Raw genomic sequence first — 20,023 nt, forward strand, 5'->3', positions numbered from 1 at the left:
TGTACGTTCGTACACATTGTCAGATTGTCCTCCAGCGAGGTTGCTCCAATTTACGCTGCCCTTGGTGGCATGTAAAGGCGGGTAGGGAAGCACGAGCAGACGCACCTGCCCTGTGCCAGGCTGGGAGCTCCCCATCCCACTCCTCTTCTGTGTGCACTCTCACCTAAAGATACCCATTCTATGGACTCTATTCTGTTCAACCCTTTGGTCAGTGCCTTGAAGATCTAGGTGAAGATCCAGATTTACTCAGAACACAGGCACATGGCGAATAATGAGTAAATGGGAGACAGGTTTGGATCCGAAAGACAGAAGCAGGCAGACACCAACAAAAATGAAACAATGGGGAACAATTATAAGGTCCTTTCCTTGGATGTGCAGATAAATAGTCTGCACAAGTAGAGGGTGGGAAGACGTGGCATGGCCACAGGGCCTGGGATGGGAGTGCTGCCAAACGGCATGATGTGCCAACAACAAGACAAGAAATGCCAGCGAGAGCGCTTAATGTGTGCCCATCACAGTGCCCCTATTTCCGGTGGACGTAATCCCATCCACCTCCACAGCAACCCGTGAGGCAGTTAGTAAGTAACACTGTGACGAAGAGACTGAAGCACAGAGAGGGTAAGTAATTCGGTCAGGGCTTAGAGCCCGTCAGTGGAAAAGCCAACCGAAAGCCTGAATCTCCGCCCCCCGCCTGCCTCCACCATCTGCGGAGAAGAGCTGGGTCTGCGCCCTTGCTAGTCCCCGCGCCCCAGAGGGCTGAGCCGTGGAGATGGATTAGATTAGGGGGCATTTGCGTGCAACCTGGGGAGGCTAGTGGCGGAAGGAGCAGAGAAGACTCAGTGAGGGACTTGGTCACCAAGGGGCTTCCCCAGCCCAGCCATTGACCAGCTGTGTGGCTTTGAGTTTGCTGAACCTCCGTTCCAGATTCTTCAACTGCAAAGTGGGAGTTGGCGTTGTACAATTAAATATGGGTTACTAAGGACTTCGCAGGCAATCGAGGGCCTAACCTTTAGGAAGCACTCATTAAATATTCGACTCATTCAAATACTTAAAGATCCATTAATGCCCGTGAGAGATGAGCAGGGCTCTGTGTGGTCCAGATAAATAAGACGAGTGCTGCAGGGGAAGATGGGAATATCAATAGCAATTCCAGTGTGGTGTGATGAGTGCACCAGTGAGAGGGTCTGCTGTGCACGCAGCAGCAACATGGAGAAATCAGCCTGTCTCACAGGCAAGGAGTCGGGCATGGAAGGAAGGCTTCTCCCAGGAAACACCTTTGAACCGGGTCCTTAAGGTGAGGAAGGGTTGGAGTTCCTAAATAGAGGGGAGTGGGCTGTGGGGGGAAACAGCATCACAGCTGCCTTGCAAGAGTTCCCATCATGGTGCAGTGGAAATGAATCCAGTTAGTATCCAGGAGGATGCAGGTTCGATCCCTGGCCTCACTCAGTGGGTTAAGGATCCGGCATTGCCGTGAGCTGTGGTGTAGGTCACAGATACAGCTTGGATCCTGTATTGCTGTGTCTGTGGTGTAGGCCAGCAGCCGTAGCTCTGATTCGACCCTTAGCCTGGGAACCTCCATATGCTGAGGGCGCAGCCCTAAAAAGACACCCAAAGAATTTTAGAAGTAAATACTTATAGTTTATTACATTTTAGTAGCTTTCCAGAAAGACAGGTGACCTAGAAGATTTGGATGATTTTTCTAGCTGTGCTTTTGCTTATCACTACGTCTTTTAACTGTTGAGGTGCGTTGTTTAACCACTGGTTAAAAAGGCCAAACATTGAAGTTTAAGTAGTTAGATTATAACTGTAACTCTTCCCTAGATGGTACAAGAGTGATAGTTTTGTTCATTTGTTCAATTGGGGTCCACTTTAAAGAGGTCTTGGGGTCATTATCCTCTAGAAAATATATAGTGCCCTAAATGCTCATAGTTCTCTGAAACCTTACCCCAGTGGCCAGAGACAAGGTGATGGGAAAAGATGCAGGATTTGGATTCAGAGAAGACTTGTTTCTGCTCCCCTGCCTCTTATGAGCTCTGAGAATGTGGATACAACAGTGAACTCTGAGTTTGATTCTTTTTTTTTTTTTTTTGTAATCTAACTACTTAAACTTCAATGCAGATTTTTGCTTTCCTCAAAGTCTGCATAGCAAATAATCTTTACCATGGTATAAAAAAGTGAAAAAAGTTTCAAAACCAGGTTTGATGGAAAGATGAATTCACTGAGTTTGCTTTGAACGAATATGGGGGGAGGGAGGAAATAAAGGCATAGATGAAAGACCATTGGCCATGGCCATGAACAAGGAGAGTTGACTACATGATTATTTCTACTGTTATATGTGTTTGAAATCTTTCTCAACTAAAAGGAAAGGAACAAAAAACTATCATTAAAATAAACTAATGCATTACTATTGGGTCACTATCACCTGCAGCATGTGTGTCCTAATTCATAACACCGGCTCTGAAGAGACCATAAGCTTTGTGCATCATTAGCCCATCTTGAGAACTCAGATATTAAATATATACAAAATCAGTCTTTTCATAGTTAAAAGGAGACCATTTTTAAATGACACCGAATAATTCCTATTTTTTAGTTTAATTTTTATTTTAAATTGGAGCATAGTTGATTTACAATGTTGTGTTAGTTTCAGGTGTCCAGCAAAGTGGTTCATTTATACATATACATATATCCATTCTTTATGAGATTCTTTTCCCATATAGTTATTACAGAATACTGAATAGAGTTCCCTATGCTAACCAGTAGGTCCTTGTCGGTTATCTATTTTATATACAGTAGTGTGTATATGTTAATTCCAAACTCCTTATTCCTCCCCCCACCAGGTGTTTCCCCTTTGGTAACAATAAATTTGTTTTCAAAGTCAAAAAAAAAAAAAAAAAAAAAAAAGCCAAACAAATGTGACCTTAGGTCAAAAATCCAGAACTCGGACATTTTGTTGAAATTTGAACAATCAGATATCTTTGGTAGCTTCGAGAGAAAGTGTTTATGCTTCCTTCAGTACTGTTGATACAACTTTAACTTAAAAGAAAGGTTTTTTTAAGGAGTGAAATTTTGCAGAGTTCCCCTCGTGGTGCAGCGGAAATGAATGTGACTGGGAACCATGAGGACAAGGGTTCGATCCCTGGCCTTGCTCAGTGGGTTGAGGATCCGGCGTTGCTGTGACCTGTGGTGTGGGTCACAGACGGGGCTTGGATCTGGCATTTCTGTGGCTGTGGTTTAGGCCAGTGGCTTCAGCCCCATTTCGATCCCTAGCCTGGGAACCTCCATATCCCATGGATGTGGTCCTAAAAAGCAAGGAAAAAAAAAATGAAATTTTGCTATTCACAGCAACATAGATGGACTTGGAGGGCATTATGGTAAGTGAAATAAGTCAGACAACAGATACTATGTGATATCACTTGTATGTGGAATCTGAAAAATAAAACAAACTAGTGAATGTAACAAAAGAAGCAGACTCACAGATACAGAGAACAAACTAGTGGTTACCAGTGGGGAGAGGGAAGGGGGAGGGGCAGTGAAGGGGCGGAGACTAAGAGGTACAAATTATTAAATATAAAATAAGCTAAAAGGATATATTGTACAACACAGGGAATATAGATAGCAAATATGTTATAATTATAAATGAAGTATACTCTTTAAAATTGTGAATCATGGAGTTGCTTTTGTGTGACTCAGCGGTAACGAACTTGACTAGTACCCATGAGGATGCAGGTTCCATCCCTGGCCTTGTTCAGTGGGTTAAGGATCCCGTGTTGCTGTGAGCCTGTGGTGTATGTCACAGATGTGGCTCAGATCCCACGTTGCTGTGGCTGTGGTGTAGACCAGCAGCTATAGCTCTGATTGGACCCCTAGCCTGGGAACTTGCACATGCGGTACATGCAGCCCTAAAAAGCAAAAAAAAAAAAAATGTGAATCACTATATTGTATACCTGTATTTTATATAATATTATACACCAACTGTGCTTCAGTTAAAAATTAAAAATAAAAAAATAAGGAAATGAGGGGTTTTTTGGTTTTTTTTATTTTGTTTTGTTTTTTTCTTGCCTTTTCTAAGGCCACTCCTGGCGGCATATGGAGATTCCCAGGCTAGGGGTCCAATCGGAGCTGTAGCCACCGGCCTACACCACAGCCACGGCAACACCAGACCCGAGCTGCATCTGCAACCTACAGCACAGCTCACGGCAACGCTGGCCAGGGATCGAGCCCACAATCTCATAGTTCCTAGTCAGATTCACTTCTGCTGCACCACGATGGGAACTCCAAGAATGAGTTTTAATAAATTTTCCTGGACTATTAAATAAGGAGCAATCCTTCAGCCAAGCTGGCCGTATTAGAACAAAGCCCATGTTTGTTTCTTCTGACTGGTAAACTGAGGCAGTTCAAGAGTTAGCATGCTAGAACTGAACAGCCGTCATCACAGTTAGTTGTATGTCAAATAGTTGTCTATTTATGGACTTTCTGTACTTCAGTACAAGTGTATTTGTCGACTTCTATTTATGTACCTAAATATTATTAAATTTTAATTATTGCTGTTTTGTTATATGGCCTAATATCTGATAGGATTCACCTGATTCATTGCTTCTTCAACATGTGCTTTCGTCTTTCTGCATTTTTATTTTTCCAGTTGAACTTTAGAATTATTTTGTCAAGTCCTCTGTTGAATTTCTGTATTAGTCAAATGGACTAGATTAAATCTAGATCTAAATTGGGTCCATTACATTGTGGTCAGCTGAAAGTTTCCTAAAATGTCTTTTAAATTCCCTTCCCTTCCCTTTAAATAGCCCTCAGTCAGGCCAGCCTCCTCCATATGGGGTGACCGGCTGTGACACGAAGAGGGATCTGGCTCCCTGGGACCTGCCACAGCCCATACAGAACATGTGCAGGTGCCAGGCGCTGCCCCAAGGGGCCTGCCCATCTGCCTGAGTTCTGTGCAGACGGCCCTTCTCTGGTCCTCCTGAGGCTTCTCCTTGTCATTCAGATCTTGCTCAAGAGACCACCTTCTGGAAGAGTCCTTCCATGACCCCTCACCCCCAGTCATTCTCTGTCTAATCCCCAGTGTCCGTTCTTCAAGGCACTTGTGACTCGGTGAAATGGTGTATTTGTTCACATGTCTGCTTCCTGTCTCTATCCCCAAAGTCCCCTCCACAAGCTCCCTCCGGCAGTCTTCGTGTGCTGCTGTAGCCGCCTCCCGCCCGTGCCTCGAACCCTGTTGGCCCATACAGAGTGCTCCCTACATTGTGTGGCCAAGGGAGGATCAAGGGCAGGGATGCAGAAGGATGGTTTGTGGATGTGAGGTGACGTACAAACGAGTGTGTCTCAAGCAGATGTGTCGCGTGATTATGTGACCTGCCCTTGTGCACCATGTCACCCTGGAGCAGACAGCAGGCCTGCCAGTCACTGTGATGCACTTTTGGCCTTCAGAAACTGTGGTCTTGACCAGAGGCTGACTAAAGAGGGCATCAGTATGAACCTGCATTCTTCTTTTCCTACTTTTTAACACCCCCCTCCCCCATGAGACTTCTCTTTCTGAGAAAATTGCAAAAGACCTTTTTCCCCTTATCAGAATAACTCTGTTCTAAACCACTGAAATACTAATCCCTTGTTATTATACATCTTTGCTAATGTGATTGGAAATTGTTGGAGGGAGTTCCCTGGTGGCCTAGCAAGTTAAAGATTTGGTGTTGACACTGCTATGGCTCAGGTCGCTGCTGTGGCATGGGTTTGCTTCCTGGCCCCAGGAACTTTGTCATGCCATGGGCATGGGGAAAGAAGGAAGGAAGGAAAGAAAGAGGGAGGAAAAAGGAAGGAAGGAAGGAAAAGAAAGAGAAAGAAAGAAAGAAAGAAAGAAAGAAAGAAAGAAAGAAAGAAAGAAAGAAAGAAGAAAGAAAAGAAAGAAAATGAAAAAGAGAGGAAGAAGAGAGAAAGAAAGGAAAAGAGGGAGGGAAGAAGGAAGGAAAAGAAAAGAAATTGTTAGAAATGGATCTCTCTTGAACACAAGGATTTCCTAGATGAATAATTAGACACTTCTGCAATTTAGAATCCTTCATGCTGCCTTTGAAAGATAAATTCATTAAGGAAAATCCCACATGACAGCAGTTACCATTTGTCTTGCTCTAACAGTGCGAGACATCCACTTAGCATTCACGTGTATTAGTTCCCTGGTTCCTCCTGATGCCTCAGAGGTAGGCGTTAGCTTCCCCAGATCCCAGGCTTAGGGAGGTTGAGTACCTTGCCAGTAAGTGGCAGGACCAGCATTCAAACTGCATGATTCTTAACCCCAACTCAGTACCGCTTCTGTCACAGTGTTCACTGCCTTTTTAGGATATTGCTCACTAGAATAAAGGCGACAGAGTTCCCGTCAAGGCTCAGCAGTCATGAACTTGACTAGTATCCATGAGGATGTGGGTTCAATCCCTGGCCCCACTCTGGGTTATGGATCTGGCATTGGCTGCGGCTGTGGCATAGGCCAGCAGCTGCAGCTCCAATGTGACCCCTAGCCTAGGAACTTGCACGTACCACAGGTGCAGCCCTAAAAAGCAAAAGAAAAAAGAAAGAAAACTTTGACACTCTGGCATTGATAATGGTATCAAATGACTTAAGTGGCCTTTTCCTGTGAGTTGAAACAGTGAAGTGGGCTCTCCACTTATTCCTAATTCTGAAGCACTTGACTTTCTTGTTTTAGATATCAAGTGGAGAAGAGGTGCCTGAAAGTTCAGCGCTGCCTTTTTTGTTGCTTGGAGGAGAGTCTTCATTCATGTCTAGTTGGGTTTAATCCTGGAATTTTTTGTTAAACTGGCTTTCAGAACCTCAATGTAAGATCAGAAAACCTTACCTTGCTTAGGGGGCAGCAGTTCCATCTTAGAAGGGAGTGTGGCCCTGTACCTGGGGTGACCATATAATTTAGTATCCCAGCTAGATCACTTTTGAGTGTAAAAGAGGATCTTACTAATTAACTGCATCAGAATAACAGACAGACCCCAGGACTCTCCAGGCAAAAACGGATGTGTGGTCACCCTGCTCACAGCATGCTGCAGAGATCACCCATGATCCAAGACATCTTGCCACAAAGAGCTGCAGACAGTGATCTTTAAGGAACTTCTACTTTGTTCCTGAAGATGCTTAACTAGATCATGAACATAAATGTTTCTGTAAGCTTCTCATGTCTACCATTTTCTCTTTTTAAAAAGGTTTTTTTTTTTTCTTTTTTTTTTTTTTTTTAAGGCCACCCCGGAGGCATACAGACATTCCCAGGCTAGGGGTTGAATCAGAGTGTTTTGTGTGTGTGTGTTTGTGTTTGTCTTTTGTCTTTTTAGGGTCGAGCCCTTGGCATATGGAGGTTCCCAGGGTAGGGGCTAAATCAGAGCTACAGCTGCCAGCCCACATCACAGCTATAGCAACAAAGGGTCCGAGCCTCATCTGCAACCTACACCACAGCTCACGGCAATGCAAGATCCTTAACTCACTGAGGGAAGCCAGGGGTAGAACCTGCATCCCTGTGGATGCTAGTTGGGTTCATTACCGCTGACCCACAATGGGATCTCCCTTACATCTACCGTTTTCATTGACACAGACCCATTTCGAATTGTATTTGTGACTCTAGACGACAGCCCTGAACTGTGTTGCCTCTGCAACAGTCAAGGGTTATGGCAGAAGGACACTGTGGGAAGGGAGGAGGAGGAGGAAGTGGGTGAGGAGAGAGAGAGAATGAGGAAGTGAAGGCAGTGAATGTGCAGAAGTTCAAGCATCTTAGTAAAACATCTGACAGGACCATCCGCTGAGAGTCACCGAGCATTGAGATGCCCAGGGACCCAGAGTTTAGGGACGTGTTGGGGAGTAATATCCCGAGCAGAACTGTGGAGAAGCATCAACTGGTCTGTGCTTTCAGGATGAGATCTGAATGTTTACCTTCAGTCAGAAGAGGGCAGTTTTCAGGATTACCCAAGTAAACAAAGCCAGGAGTTTCCATCATGGCTCAGTGGTTAACGAACCGGACTAGTATCCATGAGGTCGCAAGTTCAATCCCTGGCCTTGCTCAGCAGGTTAAGGATCCAGCGTTGCTGTGAGCTATGGTATAGGTCACAGGCATGGCTCAGATGCCACGTTTCTGTGGCTGTGGTGTAGGCTGGCAGCTGTAGCTCTGATTCAACCCCTACCCTGGGAACCTCCATATGCCGAGGGTATGACCCTAAAAAGACAAAAGACAAAAAAAAAAAAAACCCAAAGCACTCATTTGTGAAAATCTTTTGAGAGAGAAAGGCAAGGCCATTGAATATGGTGAGCAAAGAGGGCTCTCACTTTATTTCTATAGCTGTTTTCTTCCGGAGTGACTCAGCTCTGCAGTAGCCTGCCCGCAGCTCTAAGAAATGACTCACATACCTTCACCAGGAAAATGCTAGGGGCTGCTCAGCCCCCAGCCACCTGCCAGCAAGCCATGTCATTAGCCTGACCAGATCACTCTCTCAGATTAAATTTAGTGGGAAAGATATTTAGGTTCTTCTCTCCTGTTCCCTGCACAGTCACACTGGCTGATATTGTGTGCTTTCGCTCCACATGATTCAACTAACATCGGTGGCACACCCACCACCGTGTGCCAGGCCCAGGCCCAGCGTGGAGGGTATAGAGATGACGCAAAGCCTCCATCCACTAGGAACACCAGGTCTCTGGGTGCCTGTGTTTGAGCCGACTGAGTCATGTTAGTGCCATTTGGGGGGAAATGGCCTTTGAAATAGTAGTTTTCAGGCACCCTTAGCCTTGCCTTCGTTTAGAGGTTTCTTGTCCTTGGCAGTTTGCTTTTCCAAGATAGTCACGTGGTACTCAGGTCTCTAAGGCCAGGTTAGTGGCTTCTGTTTCATCTTGTCTTAAAAAGCTACAGCAAGATTAGATACTTAAATCTTGTTACTGGTGCTAATCCCTTAAGGATTAAATACATAGAACCTCATTAAAATCCTCCTATTACTGGATTCCCGTCGTGGCTGAGCAGTAAACGAACCCGACCAGTATCTATGAGGATGTAGGTTTGATCCCTGACCTCGTTCAGTGGGTTAAGGATCCAGTATTGCCATGAGCTGTGCTGTAGGCTGGCAGCTGTAGCTTCGATTCGGCCCCTAGCCTGGGAACCTCCATATGCCTTGGGTGCGGCCCCAAAAAGGAAAAAAAAAAAAAAAAAAAAAAAAGAAAAGAAAAAAGAAAAAAAAAAACCCTCCTGGTATTAAAAAACAGATCACTGTAAATTTCCTTTCTTTCTTTCTTTCTTCCTTTCTTTCTTTCTTTCTTTTTTCTTTTTTTTTTCTTTTTAGGACCACACCCTCAGCATGTGAAAATTCCCAGGCTAGGGGTCAAACGGAGCTGCAGCTGCTAGCCTACACCACAGATGCAGCAACTCGAGATCCGAGCCACGACCTATACAACAGGCATAATGGGAACTTGAGCTGTAACTCTTAATAACAGAGCAGGGGGAGGTGTTTCCAGACCCTGAGGGTGTTTGGTAACTGACATGGAGTGGAAATCCCGGGATGACCCAGCATCTACCAGAGGCTGATCCTGGAGCTGGGAAGACACCATGTGCTTGCCGCTCCCTTGTCTGGAAGAAAAGGCAGCTCCTCACAAAATGCCCAGCAGCTTGTCTGGGACGAGGCAGGGCTGGCCTTTCATCCAGATCAGAAATGCTTGGATTTAATTAAATTGAGGCTCCTGAAGTGCTTACACAATTAGCTATAATTGCTCCTTAACAGCATAGCAAATCCGCGTAACGAAATCCAAGTTTTGTAACTGCCCCGTGACATCTGAGCATCCTTCGGTTTCAGATATTTAGTCTCAAACCTGGGTAAAGAAGCTAGGTCCAAAAGGCATCAGATGGTGAGAAAGTAAGACTTTTAGCAATTAAAAGGATTAGCAATGAGATCCTGCTGTGCAGCACTGGGAACTATGTCTGGTCACTGATGATGGAGCATGATAATGTGAGAAAAAGGAATGTACACATGTATGTGTAACTGGGTCACCATGCTGTACAGTAGAAAATTGATGGAACACTAAACCAGCTCTAATGATAAAAATAAAAATCATTATAATAAAAAAAAATAAATTTAAAAAAACAATTAAAAAATAAAGTTTGGCAGTCCAATTACTTAGGTAGATTTGGGACATCAGGCAAAGGACTTGGCCTTTGAAGTTAGACATGGTCCAAAGCCTGAGGCTCCCACTCATTCACTCACGGTGTGAGGTTGGGGGTCATGTGATCTTTTTAAATCCACTTCCTCATCTGTGTTTAAGTTCCTAGCACAGGACCTGGAACAAAGTGCATCTTTCCCATTCATTTAGGTGATAATGGTTGAGGGCCCGCAGATACAGCAGTGAATGAGACCAAGAATATCTTTGCTTTTTTATGGCATTTATAATCTAGTAGATGTTTAATAGATTAATAGATCTTTAATAGATTTAATAGATTTTTTATAATCTAATAGATTTTTATGGCATTTATAATCTAGTAGAGGTTCCTTCAGCGCTAGAACGAAACAAAGATATAAATAATTAACCAAAGGATGAACAAAATTCAGCAGGACCCCAAGGACATGGGGATAGTAATAATTGAAAATAAGTCCCTCAGAACTATTTCTTACCCAGGCAAATAATGTCCCCAACCAAGTCACTGCTCCAGCCTGAGAGCTATGCTGGGTGTATTTAGCACTGACTGAAACATCTTTATCTGCCTCCCATCCTAGCCATCCTCTCCAGAAAAGCAACATCTGCTATCATTTTTCGGCCAATACCAAATCAGATATGTGTGCAGGTACAACCCCTTTAAAGCCCAAGTACACCCAGGAGATGGTGGCACTGCTTTTGACGCCCTGGTTTTTGCCCCTCGGTAAGATGGCTCTGAGTCAGTACAAGTCAGCAGACCGGACTCTACGTTGTTCTTTTTCACAGCCATTTAATAGTCATCTATTGATGGAAATTTAGGTTGTTTCAATCCTTTGCTGCTACAAACAGCACTGCAGTGAACATTCTGGCGCATATGTCTGCACTCATTTGCATACATCTTCTTACACATCTGCAGTATAAGGTCCCCAGAAGTGGAATTGCAGGACCAGAGATTTGTCCTATCAAAAGCATTAATAGGAGTTCCCGTTGTGGCTCAGCAGAAACAAATCTAACTAATATCCATGAGGACACAAGTTCGATCCCTGGCCTTGCTCAGTGGATTAAGGATCTGGCATTGCTGTGAACTGTGGTGTAGGTTGCAGACACAGCCCAGATCTGCGTTGCTGTGGCTATGGCATAGGCCAGTGGCTACAGCTCCCATTCGACTCCTAGCCTGGGAACCTCCATATGCCAAGGCCCTGAAATAGCAAAAAGAAAAAAAAAAGAAATTAACGCAACATTGTAAGTCAACAGTAATTTAATTTAAAAGAAAAAGAAGAACTTACAATTTGAACAACTCCCAGGCAGTTCTAAAGCTGTTGGACCACACTCTGAGAACCACTAAACTGGCACATTTTTCTTGCAATAGTATTTAACCTCAATGCAGCTTTTCTGATTCACTCTACAAGAACCATTACTAAAAAGGAGCTTTAAAGATTGCTTTTGTTAGGAGCTTGATAGGCCCATAAGAGATGCCTGGTTGGGTTGAGCAGGGGCTCACCCCCTGTGGAAATCTGGCTTTGAGACAAGATTTGGAAAGCTGCCGAAGAGCAGAGCAGCGCCCCCATGTGTGAAGGTTGCTTACTGCAAGTGAAAAGGACTGGCCCAGAGACCTTGGGCATATGCTTTTTTAAATGTTTTTCCCTTCTTGAGCAGGAGAGATCCTTGTTTCCTAGACCAGCGTTTCTCAACCTGGACTGCAATTTGGAATCACCCGCAGAGCCTGTAAAAGAACACCCATTCCAGGAGGCACCCTCATTCTTCTTTCTAGATTCTGACTCATGATCACAATCTGAAAGTACTGGGGGCCTCCTGGAAGGTTGGGAATATTCTACATTTTGGTCTGTGCGGTGGTTACGTAGGTGTAAACGCTTGTGCACTTTCCTGAGTATATGTTATACCTCATTAAAAAGAAAAATGAAAAAAAAGGCAGCTTTTTGTGTATTGTTACACAGTGACTTCCAAAACATACTGTTAAAAACATGGGACTAAACAATATGCGTGCTGACATTGGTGGGATTTTTTTTGTCTTTTTAGGGCCTCACCCATGGCATATGGAGGTTCCCAGGCTAGGGGTCTAATCAGAGCTACAGCTGCCAGCCTACACCACAGCCACAGCAACGCAGGATCCGAGCCGCGTCTGCGACCCACACCACAGCTCATGGCAACGCCAGATTCTTAATCCACTGAGCAAGGCCAGGGAACAAACCCACGTCCTCATGGATACTAATGGGTTCGTAAACCACTGAGCCACAACGGGAACACCAGATGTTTTTAAAAGAATATAGGAAAGTACCTTTTACCGTGTCTTTTATGTCATTTGAATTTTGTGCCGTGTACACAAATAACCTACTCCCCAAAAAATTTTAATGCAGATTCCTGGGCTGGGGCCCCATCTTACTGAATAAGCTTCTTTAGAGGTGAAGCCCGGGAATACCCAGTTTTAAAACCTGCTCCAGGTGGTTCCACATACCCTGCAGGTTGAGACCCCCTGCATGAGGCTGTGCTGGCCTGGCCTAGGCTAGATGCAAAGAGGAGTTGTTGAGCCGAGTCTGTGACCTGCACCACAGTTCACGGCAAAGCCGGATCCTTAACCCACTGAGCGAGGCCAGGGATTGAACCTGCATCCTAAAGGATGCTAGTCAAATTCATTACTGCTGAGCCACAACAGGAATACCCATCTTTTTTTTTTTTTTAAATGAACAAAATCCTTATTGTCTTTATGCTGGCCAGTCTTGTGCATGCTTCTTACCAAAATCCCTCGCCTCCCCTGTTAGGTTTTATTTTGTCCCCCTTGCAGAATCTGGGGTGGGCCTTAGAAGGATGTGATGAATCCTTTCAGTCATCTATGGCCACCAACCTCCTCCTCTTAGCAAAGCTGCTGGGACTTGACTTCAGGGAGTTCCCGTTGTGGATCAGTGGTAAGGAACTCAACTAGCATCCATGAGGATGCAGGTTCGATCCCTGGCCTTGCTCAGTGGGTTAATGATCCGGCATTGCCGTGAGCTGTGGTATAGGTCACAGACTCGGCTCAGATCTGGCGTGGCTGTGGCTGCGGTATAGGCCAGCAGCTGAAGCTCCGATTTGACCCCTAGCCTGGAAACTTCCATATGCTGCGGGTGTGGCCCTAAATAGACTGAAAAATAATAGCTTCCCAAAGGAACACCAGTTGACATCATCCGCCCAGGGCACACTAGGCCCTCACACCCTCTCCATTCAGAAGTCTCCTCTGTGCATTTCTGAATGGGTTTGCCTCCCTTGGCACCAGTCCCTATGTCACCAAGAACATTTTGTCCTAATCCCACAGAGCATCATGACCGTCCCTCTGGCATAAAGATTGTCTCTCCTTCCCTTCTCCACAGTGACAAGACGATCCTGTAAATAACATCCACTTGGTACTTAGCACCGCAAATCATTGTACACAAGGGTACAGCCTTCTCTGCTAGCCTAAGAAGTGAAGCCCAGACGGTTTTGCTCTTGTTTTGGTTTACATCTGGGTGTGAACATACGTGGTCATGCACACCCTGAATGTCTTCTGGTTTTCATAAGTGTCCAGATAGGCCTCTCACAACCCACCCTTAAAGGAGCATCACTGAACATGTGTGTTTGATACACGGACCCTTCCTTCATGGGCACTGCTAATGCCCCATTTCCTCTCATGTGAGGGGCATCTGGGACCTTCTCTGAAGGAGCCAAAGAGAGGTTTGCCTAGATGTATGTGTATCTCTCTCTCTTTCTCTCCACACACATACACAGACACACACACACCTATACAGCCGTCTCTCATTATTCTCAGGGAATTGGTTTCAGGACCTCTGTAGTTGTTGTGTTCTTTTTTTTATTTACTTATTTTTTATTTTTTTATTTTTATTTTTTATTTTTTTGCTTTTTAGGGCTGCACCTGTGCCATATGGAAGCTCCCAGGCTAGGGGTCAAATCAGAGCTGTAGCTGCCAGCCTACACCACAGCCACAGCAACACCAGATCCGAGCTACTTCTGTGACCTACACCACAGCTCATGGCAACACTGGGTCCTCAACCCACTGAGCGAGGCCAGGGATCGAACCTGCATCCTCAGGGATACTGGTCAGGTTCATCACTGCTGAGCCAGGACAGAAACTCCAGGACACCTGTACATACCAAAATGTATGGACACTGAAGTCCCTTATATAAAGAGACATAGTATTTGCATATAACGGGTGAACATCCTCCTGTATACTCTTAAGTCATCTCTAGATTACTTAGATCTAACGCAATGTAAATGCTACGTAAATAGTTGCCTCGCATGGCATTTTCAAGTTTTGCTTTTTGAAACTTTCTGTGATTTTTTTTCCGAGTATTTTCGATCTGTGTTTGGTTGAATCTTGTGGATGCAGAACTGAGAGGTACAGAGGGCTAGCTGTCTACATACATCTTTCCCTCTCTTTCTCTCTCTCAGTATCTTGGCAACCATTCAGTAACCCTCCAGCTCACATTTTGTCCAGTCTTGGTTATACCTGAAATGACCATGTGGTCTTACCTCTATGCCCACAGGCTGTACCTGGGAATTTGGAGCCATGGTCAACTACATCAAGAAGACGTATCCCCTCACCCAGCTGGTGGTTGTGGGCTTTAGCCTGGGCGGTAATATCGTGTGTAAATACTTGGGGGAGACCCAGGCCAACCAAGAAAAGGTCCTTTGCTGCGTCAGCGTGTGCCAGGGCTACAGCGCACTGAGGTGAGTGATGCCGGCCGTGTGCTCCCCCTCCTGTCTGCCATCCAGTCCCCGAGTGAGCGCTCATCTATGGAGATGCCCCATCACACCAGACACTGACCTTGGAAGCCCCGGGGGAAATGCTGGGGCAGACTGAGTAGAAGTTCTGGGTCGGGGGTTCACCTTTTTCGCTTCCACATCATGCACTGAAATTGTCCTATCAGACCCTGGAAGCCTGGGCTCTGCAGCTGTTTTGGGGGATCGTATCTATAACTGAATAAGCCAGAGCCCTCCCTTCCTAGCTGCTGTTTCCCGTTGAAGTCTCTGGGGTGTGACTTCACCTGTGCCCCAGAGCTTTTTGCAGAACTGTGAGCTTATGAAAACATGGGATACTTGGCAAACCAGGTGCTAGAGCAGGGCCTTATGAGCCCAGATGCCTCCTAAATACTGAAGAGTTGAGTCTCAGATGGCATCTGGAAGGGATCAGTAGAAGCCATTTCGTTCACACCCTTACCTCCAAGTAGTCCCCTCTCCCAGGCATCCTAGACTCACACGCAAGCGAGGACCTACTGAGTAAAGGGTTACCTCTCCCCTCAGACCCTCATAACAGTACCGCATAGGATGAGCCCCACCAGGGGCGGCGTTATTGTCTGCCCTGACCACCCTCCAACATCATTGTTGTCCTAGATCCCGCCAGAGTCAACACACACTCACACACGTGCACACTCACACACTCTCCACACTCTTCAGAGGCATTCATATTTTTTCCTGTACTCATTCCTTATGATAATGTCTTTTTTCTTACAAATGGGTATGACCAGTTATTAAAGATCTCTTGAAGAAATCCAAAGTCACACAAAAAAGTTAAGGAAAAAAAAAAAAAAGCCTCCCCAATTGGAGTTCCCCACTGTGGCTCAGTGGAAACAAACCCAGCTAGGATCCATGAGGATTCGGGTTCAATCCCTGGCCTTGCTCACTGGATTAAGGATCCGGCGTTGCCATGAGCTGTGGTGTAGGCTGGCAGCTGTAGCTCCGATTCAACCCCTAGTCTGGGAACTTTAATTTGCTGCGGGTGGGGCCCTAAAAAGCAAAAAACCCTCCCGGATTACTGCAGTCTAATGCCAAACAAACAATCCTTACAGGTAATGAATGAATCCTTACTTTTTGGCTCACCTATATCTCTCATGGTGTAGTTCAAGCCTGTTTTGTCACTTTCTAATGAATAGAGGCCACGTTATTTCTAAAAATATCGAGTGCTGGAATTTGAAGTCTCCAAAGGGCAAGTGCAGGCTTAGAATTCAGCCCCTGCCTGAGCCTTAAAGCTGGGCAAAGAGGAGAAATTCAATGTCCCCAAAAGCAGACATGAAAGACATCCCTGCTGATGTCATTTCCTAAGTTCCAAGGGAAAAAAAACCCTCCCTGATTGGATTTCCCATTGTGGCTCAGTGGAAATGAACCCAGCTAGGATCCATGAGGATGCAGGTTCAGTCCCTGTTCGATCCCACCTGCAATACGGGGATGACAGTAATAATCAACAGTACCCACCTCTTGGGCCACAGTGGGGGTCACACAAGTTCAGGGGTATGAATTATTTGCAACAGTGCCAGCACCCCCGTAGAAAGTTAAGTGGGTAACTGTTAATTATCATCATTACTCATTGTAAAATGAGAAGTGGGCTAGAACATGAGATCACAAAGACCAGTCTAGGGAACCGCCTCACTTGGTTCAGAATCCCTTGGAGGGTCATGCTAGAAAGAAATTCATTCCCTTGGGCCCCACCCCTGGAGATCTAATTCATGACCCTGGGGCACGGGGCCGGGTATCTGCTTTTGGGCCCGTTGCACAGGTAGCTTCTGAGATGTGGGTGCATTGGGCCTGGAGGCGTCCGTGGTTTCTCCAGCTCTAGGGTAGGACTGGGTCAGTCCCCTCGTCCTCCTGATGGGAATCCTCCCCTTCACTGCCCTCTGTACACTGGTGAGCCTGACAGGTTGCTTTATGCTGGCTTGACTAGAAATAACCAGCTCCCAATCCGTAGCCATGACATAACCAGAGTTAACCAAAGGCCCATCCCATCCAGTGACTGGGATAGTTGAGAGACGAGCAGAGGGGTGGCCAGGGGACCCCAGGGAACAAGGAGTGGCAGGACGTCCCACCTGCTCTCTCATCCGCCGAGTGGTCCAGTTTGGGGCAAACCTTCTAGCATCTGTAAAATCAGAACCACGGGTGTCCCCTCCTAAACCAAGTGCTGTGAAATTACCGGGAACACTGACTTGGTGTTCCAAGAGCACTGGCTTTGATGGAGGAGCTGGGACACGTCTTTTCATTTTTTTCAATCCACAGAATAGTAAATGACAACCACGTCATTTCATTTCACTGCAACAGCGCCACCTGCTGCTGGCCAAGCACAGATAAACGGAGGTGTTAAAAATAAATCAAAGAGGTTTAAGAAACCAGGAAACTAACCAACACCTCTGAGGCGCTATACGTCTTGCAGACATGGTCTACACCACTCCTCTTTGAGACCTCAAAGATCTTCATACTCATACTTACTGTCACATCAGTCTCCCGCACTGAGGAAAGAAACAAGCCTCTTTATCCGCTAGAGCAGTAAGATCCTGTGACCCTACACAGGACTGAGAGCACATCAGAGGAATACCACTGCCCTGTGTGTGCTGGGGCCGCCTGGGGCTCAGGTCCCCCTCAACATTTTTTAAAGATTTTTATGTTTCCCATTAGAGTTGATTTATTTTTTTTTAGAGTTGATTTATAATGCTCTGTCAATTTCTGCTGTACAACAAAGTGACCCAGTCATATGTATCTATGCATTCTTTTTCTCACATTGTCTTCCATCATGTTCTATCACAAGCGACTGGATAGAGTTCCCCCTCAACATTTTAATGAGATCTTGCTGAAGGCCTGTGCCTTACTTTAAACCAGTATAACGTTTTCTCTTTCCTGCCAAGGCTTTAGGGCAATGAGCCTTTTCAGCACTGAGATGATGGCAGCCATGCTTCCTTTACGTCAAGGTGGAGCAGGGAGGGCTCGTCTGCCTCTGCAGGGGCCACTCAGGAGGTCATGCTTCTGGTAAATCCTTCCTAGCTGAGTCTACAGACCCGCTTGTCAGTGATTCATCCGTTCCCTCTGGCTTCTCTTCCCAGTAGCGCACCTCCCGCTAGCCAGAGCCAACTCCAGGCTCAGAAGCCAGCACCTGCTTGCTGTAGGTAGCAAAGTCTAGCTGCTGCTAAACAAGCTCGAATCTGATGAGGTGCTGAACCAGTGAGGGGGGGAGACAGATGCCCCGAAACGACATGGCATCCAGCTGGCTTAACATGTTCCCTCAGCATGAACAGCTGCCAACTAGCCCTGGAAACACGTGGTCAGATTCAGCCCAACTCTCTGGTTTAATTAATCATTTGACGCTATTATGAAGCTCCTTGATTATACATTCACCCAGTGAGTAACAAGCAGACAAGAATGTGAGAAGGAGAAGCAGTGATGCTAAGAGATTACCTCCAATTAATTTGTTCATTGGTTCTTTGATTCATTCTGCAAGACACCCCTCTGGGTGATGGGGCACGGCCTTAAACAAGGCTCATAGATTCCCTGCCCTTGTGGTGCTTAAAGGAAAGGGAAGGGAAAGAGTTCCTGTTGTGGCTCAACTGGTTAAGAACAGGACTAGTATCCATGAGGATGCAGGTTCGATCCCTGGCCTTGCCCAGTGCGTTAAGGATCCGGCATTGCCGTGAGCTGTGATGTAGGTCACAGACACGGCTCAGACCTGGCATTGCTGTGGCTGTGGAATAAGCCGGGGGCTACAGCTCCGATTCCACCCCTAGCCTAGGAACTTCTATATGCTGCAGGTGTGGCCCTGAAAAGAAAAAGAAAAAAAAGAGATAGGGGAAGCTTCTGTGGTCTCATTGCAGGTAAAATCAAGTCTTCATTCCTGAGGAAGCCCTCAGGAATTTTGCATTGCAGAATCCACCAGTAATCACTGAGCAGGGCCAGGGATTGAACCTGTGTCCTTTGGGATGCTGGTCACATTCATTCTCCTGTCCCAAGGAAGGACCAGGCCCCACTTTCCCTGACAAGCAGTATATATGTTCTCTCTTGCTTTTAATGGGCAAACTCCAGACTATGGATAAGTTTATGACAAAAGCAACCGTGTTCAAAAAGTCTCTCTGTAGAGTTATACTTTCATCAAATCTTTGTTTATAGTTGTAGAGCTATAAATCATTTTAATACTCAGTAATTTTGTATCAGGGCTAAGCAAAGGGGGAAAATCTGCTGAGTTGAGACAAAACTCCATGGACAGAACTCCAACCTCGGAAACCTCCTAGCTTTGCCACCGCTGGGTTATGAAGCTAACCAGTTTGTCCTCAAGGACTTTTGTCTATTTTTCGCTGTAAATTTTTTAGTCAGAAAAAATGAGGGTGGGAGTTCCCACTGTGGCGCAGTAGGATCGGCAGCATCTCGGGAGCCCTGGGACTCAGGTTTAATCCCCGGCCCAGCACAGTGGGTTAAGGATCCAGCGTTGCCAAACTGCAGCTTAGGTGGCAGTCATGGCTAGGATCTGATTCCTGGCGGGGGAGCTCCAAATGCTACAGGGCAGTCAAAAAAGAAAAAAAAAAGGAGAGTATATAATAAGCCCTTTGACTCACGGATCCCATTCGTGCAGAAGTGCATCCTGCTGAGGAAGAAAGGGGGTTGACAGGTGGCCACTCACCCTTGTCTGAGCTCCCTGCCCCATCATGCCACAAAGCCCAGCCAGGCAGGTAGGTAGGATTCGGGACCCAGTCCCTATGGCAGAGAGGGGTTTTCTTTTGCTTGCAATCTCAAGCTGAGCTAGCTAGAGGTAATGCCCTCTCTGCAGGTCAGCCCTGCCTCTGAAGGGCAACCAGCTTCTGCCAGGGTCTCCTGGGTCTAGAGGTGCTGCCGTCTTCCTCCCAGAGGCCTTGCTGTTCAAGGCTAGTCCTGGCTCTGCCCCCACTGCAGTATGACTCTCTTGTAGGGCCAAGCTAGAAATAACCCACACGTCCAGCATCAGGGATGGTTGTAAATGATGATATATCAATTCAGTGGAAAACAAGGCTGCTTGTATTTTTTAAAATTAAGGAAGTTCAGGAGTTCCCGTTGTGGCTCAGTGGTTAACAAACCCAACTGATATCCATGAGAATGCGGG

The 20,023-nt window shown here is 45.9% G+C and overlaps 1 protein-coding gene across 1 annotated transcript in view; it reads left to right on the forward strand.

Annotated features, from left to right (window-relative positions):
• Positions 1-20,023, forward strand: part of ABHD2 (abhydrolase domain containing 2) — a 120,447-nt gene that overhangs the window by 74,306 nt on the left and 26,118 nt on the right. Inside the window, exon 6 of the mRNA XM_001925989.7 lies at positions 14,685-14,868. Coding sequence (XP_001926024.1) covers positions 14,685-14,868 — 184 coding nt within the window. The remainder of the gene's footprint in view (positions 1-14,684; positions 14,869-20,023) is intronic.

This window comes from Sus scrofa, chromosome 7, assembly GCF_000003025.6.
Source record: "Sus scrofa isolate TJ Tabasco breed Duroc chromosome 7, Sscrofa11.1, whole genome shotgun sequence".
NCBI lineage: Eukaryota > Metazoa > Chordata > Mammalia > Artiodactyla > Suidae > Sus > Sus scrofa.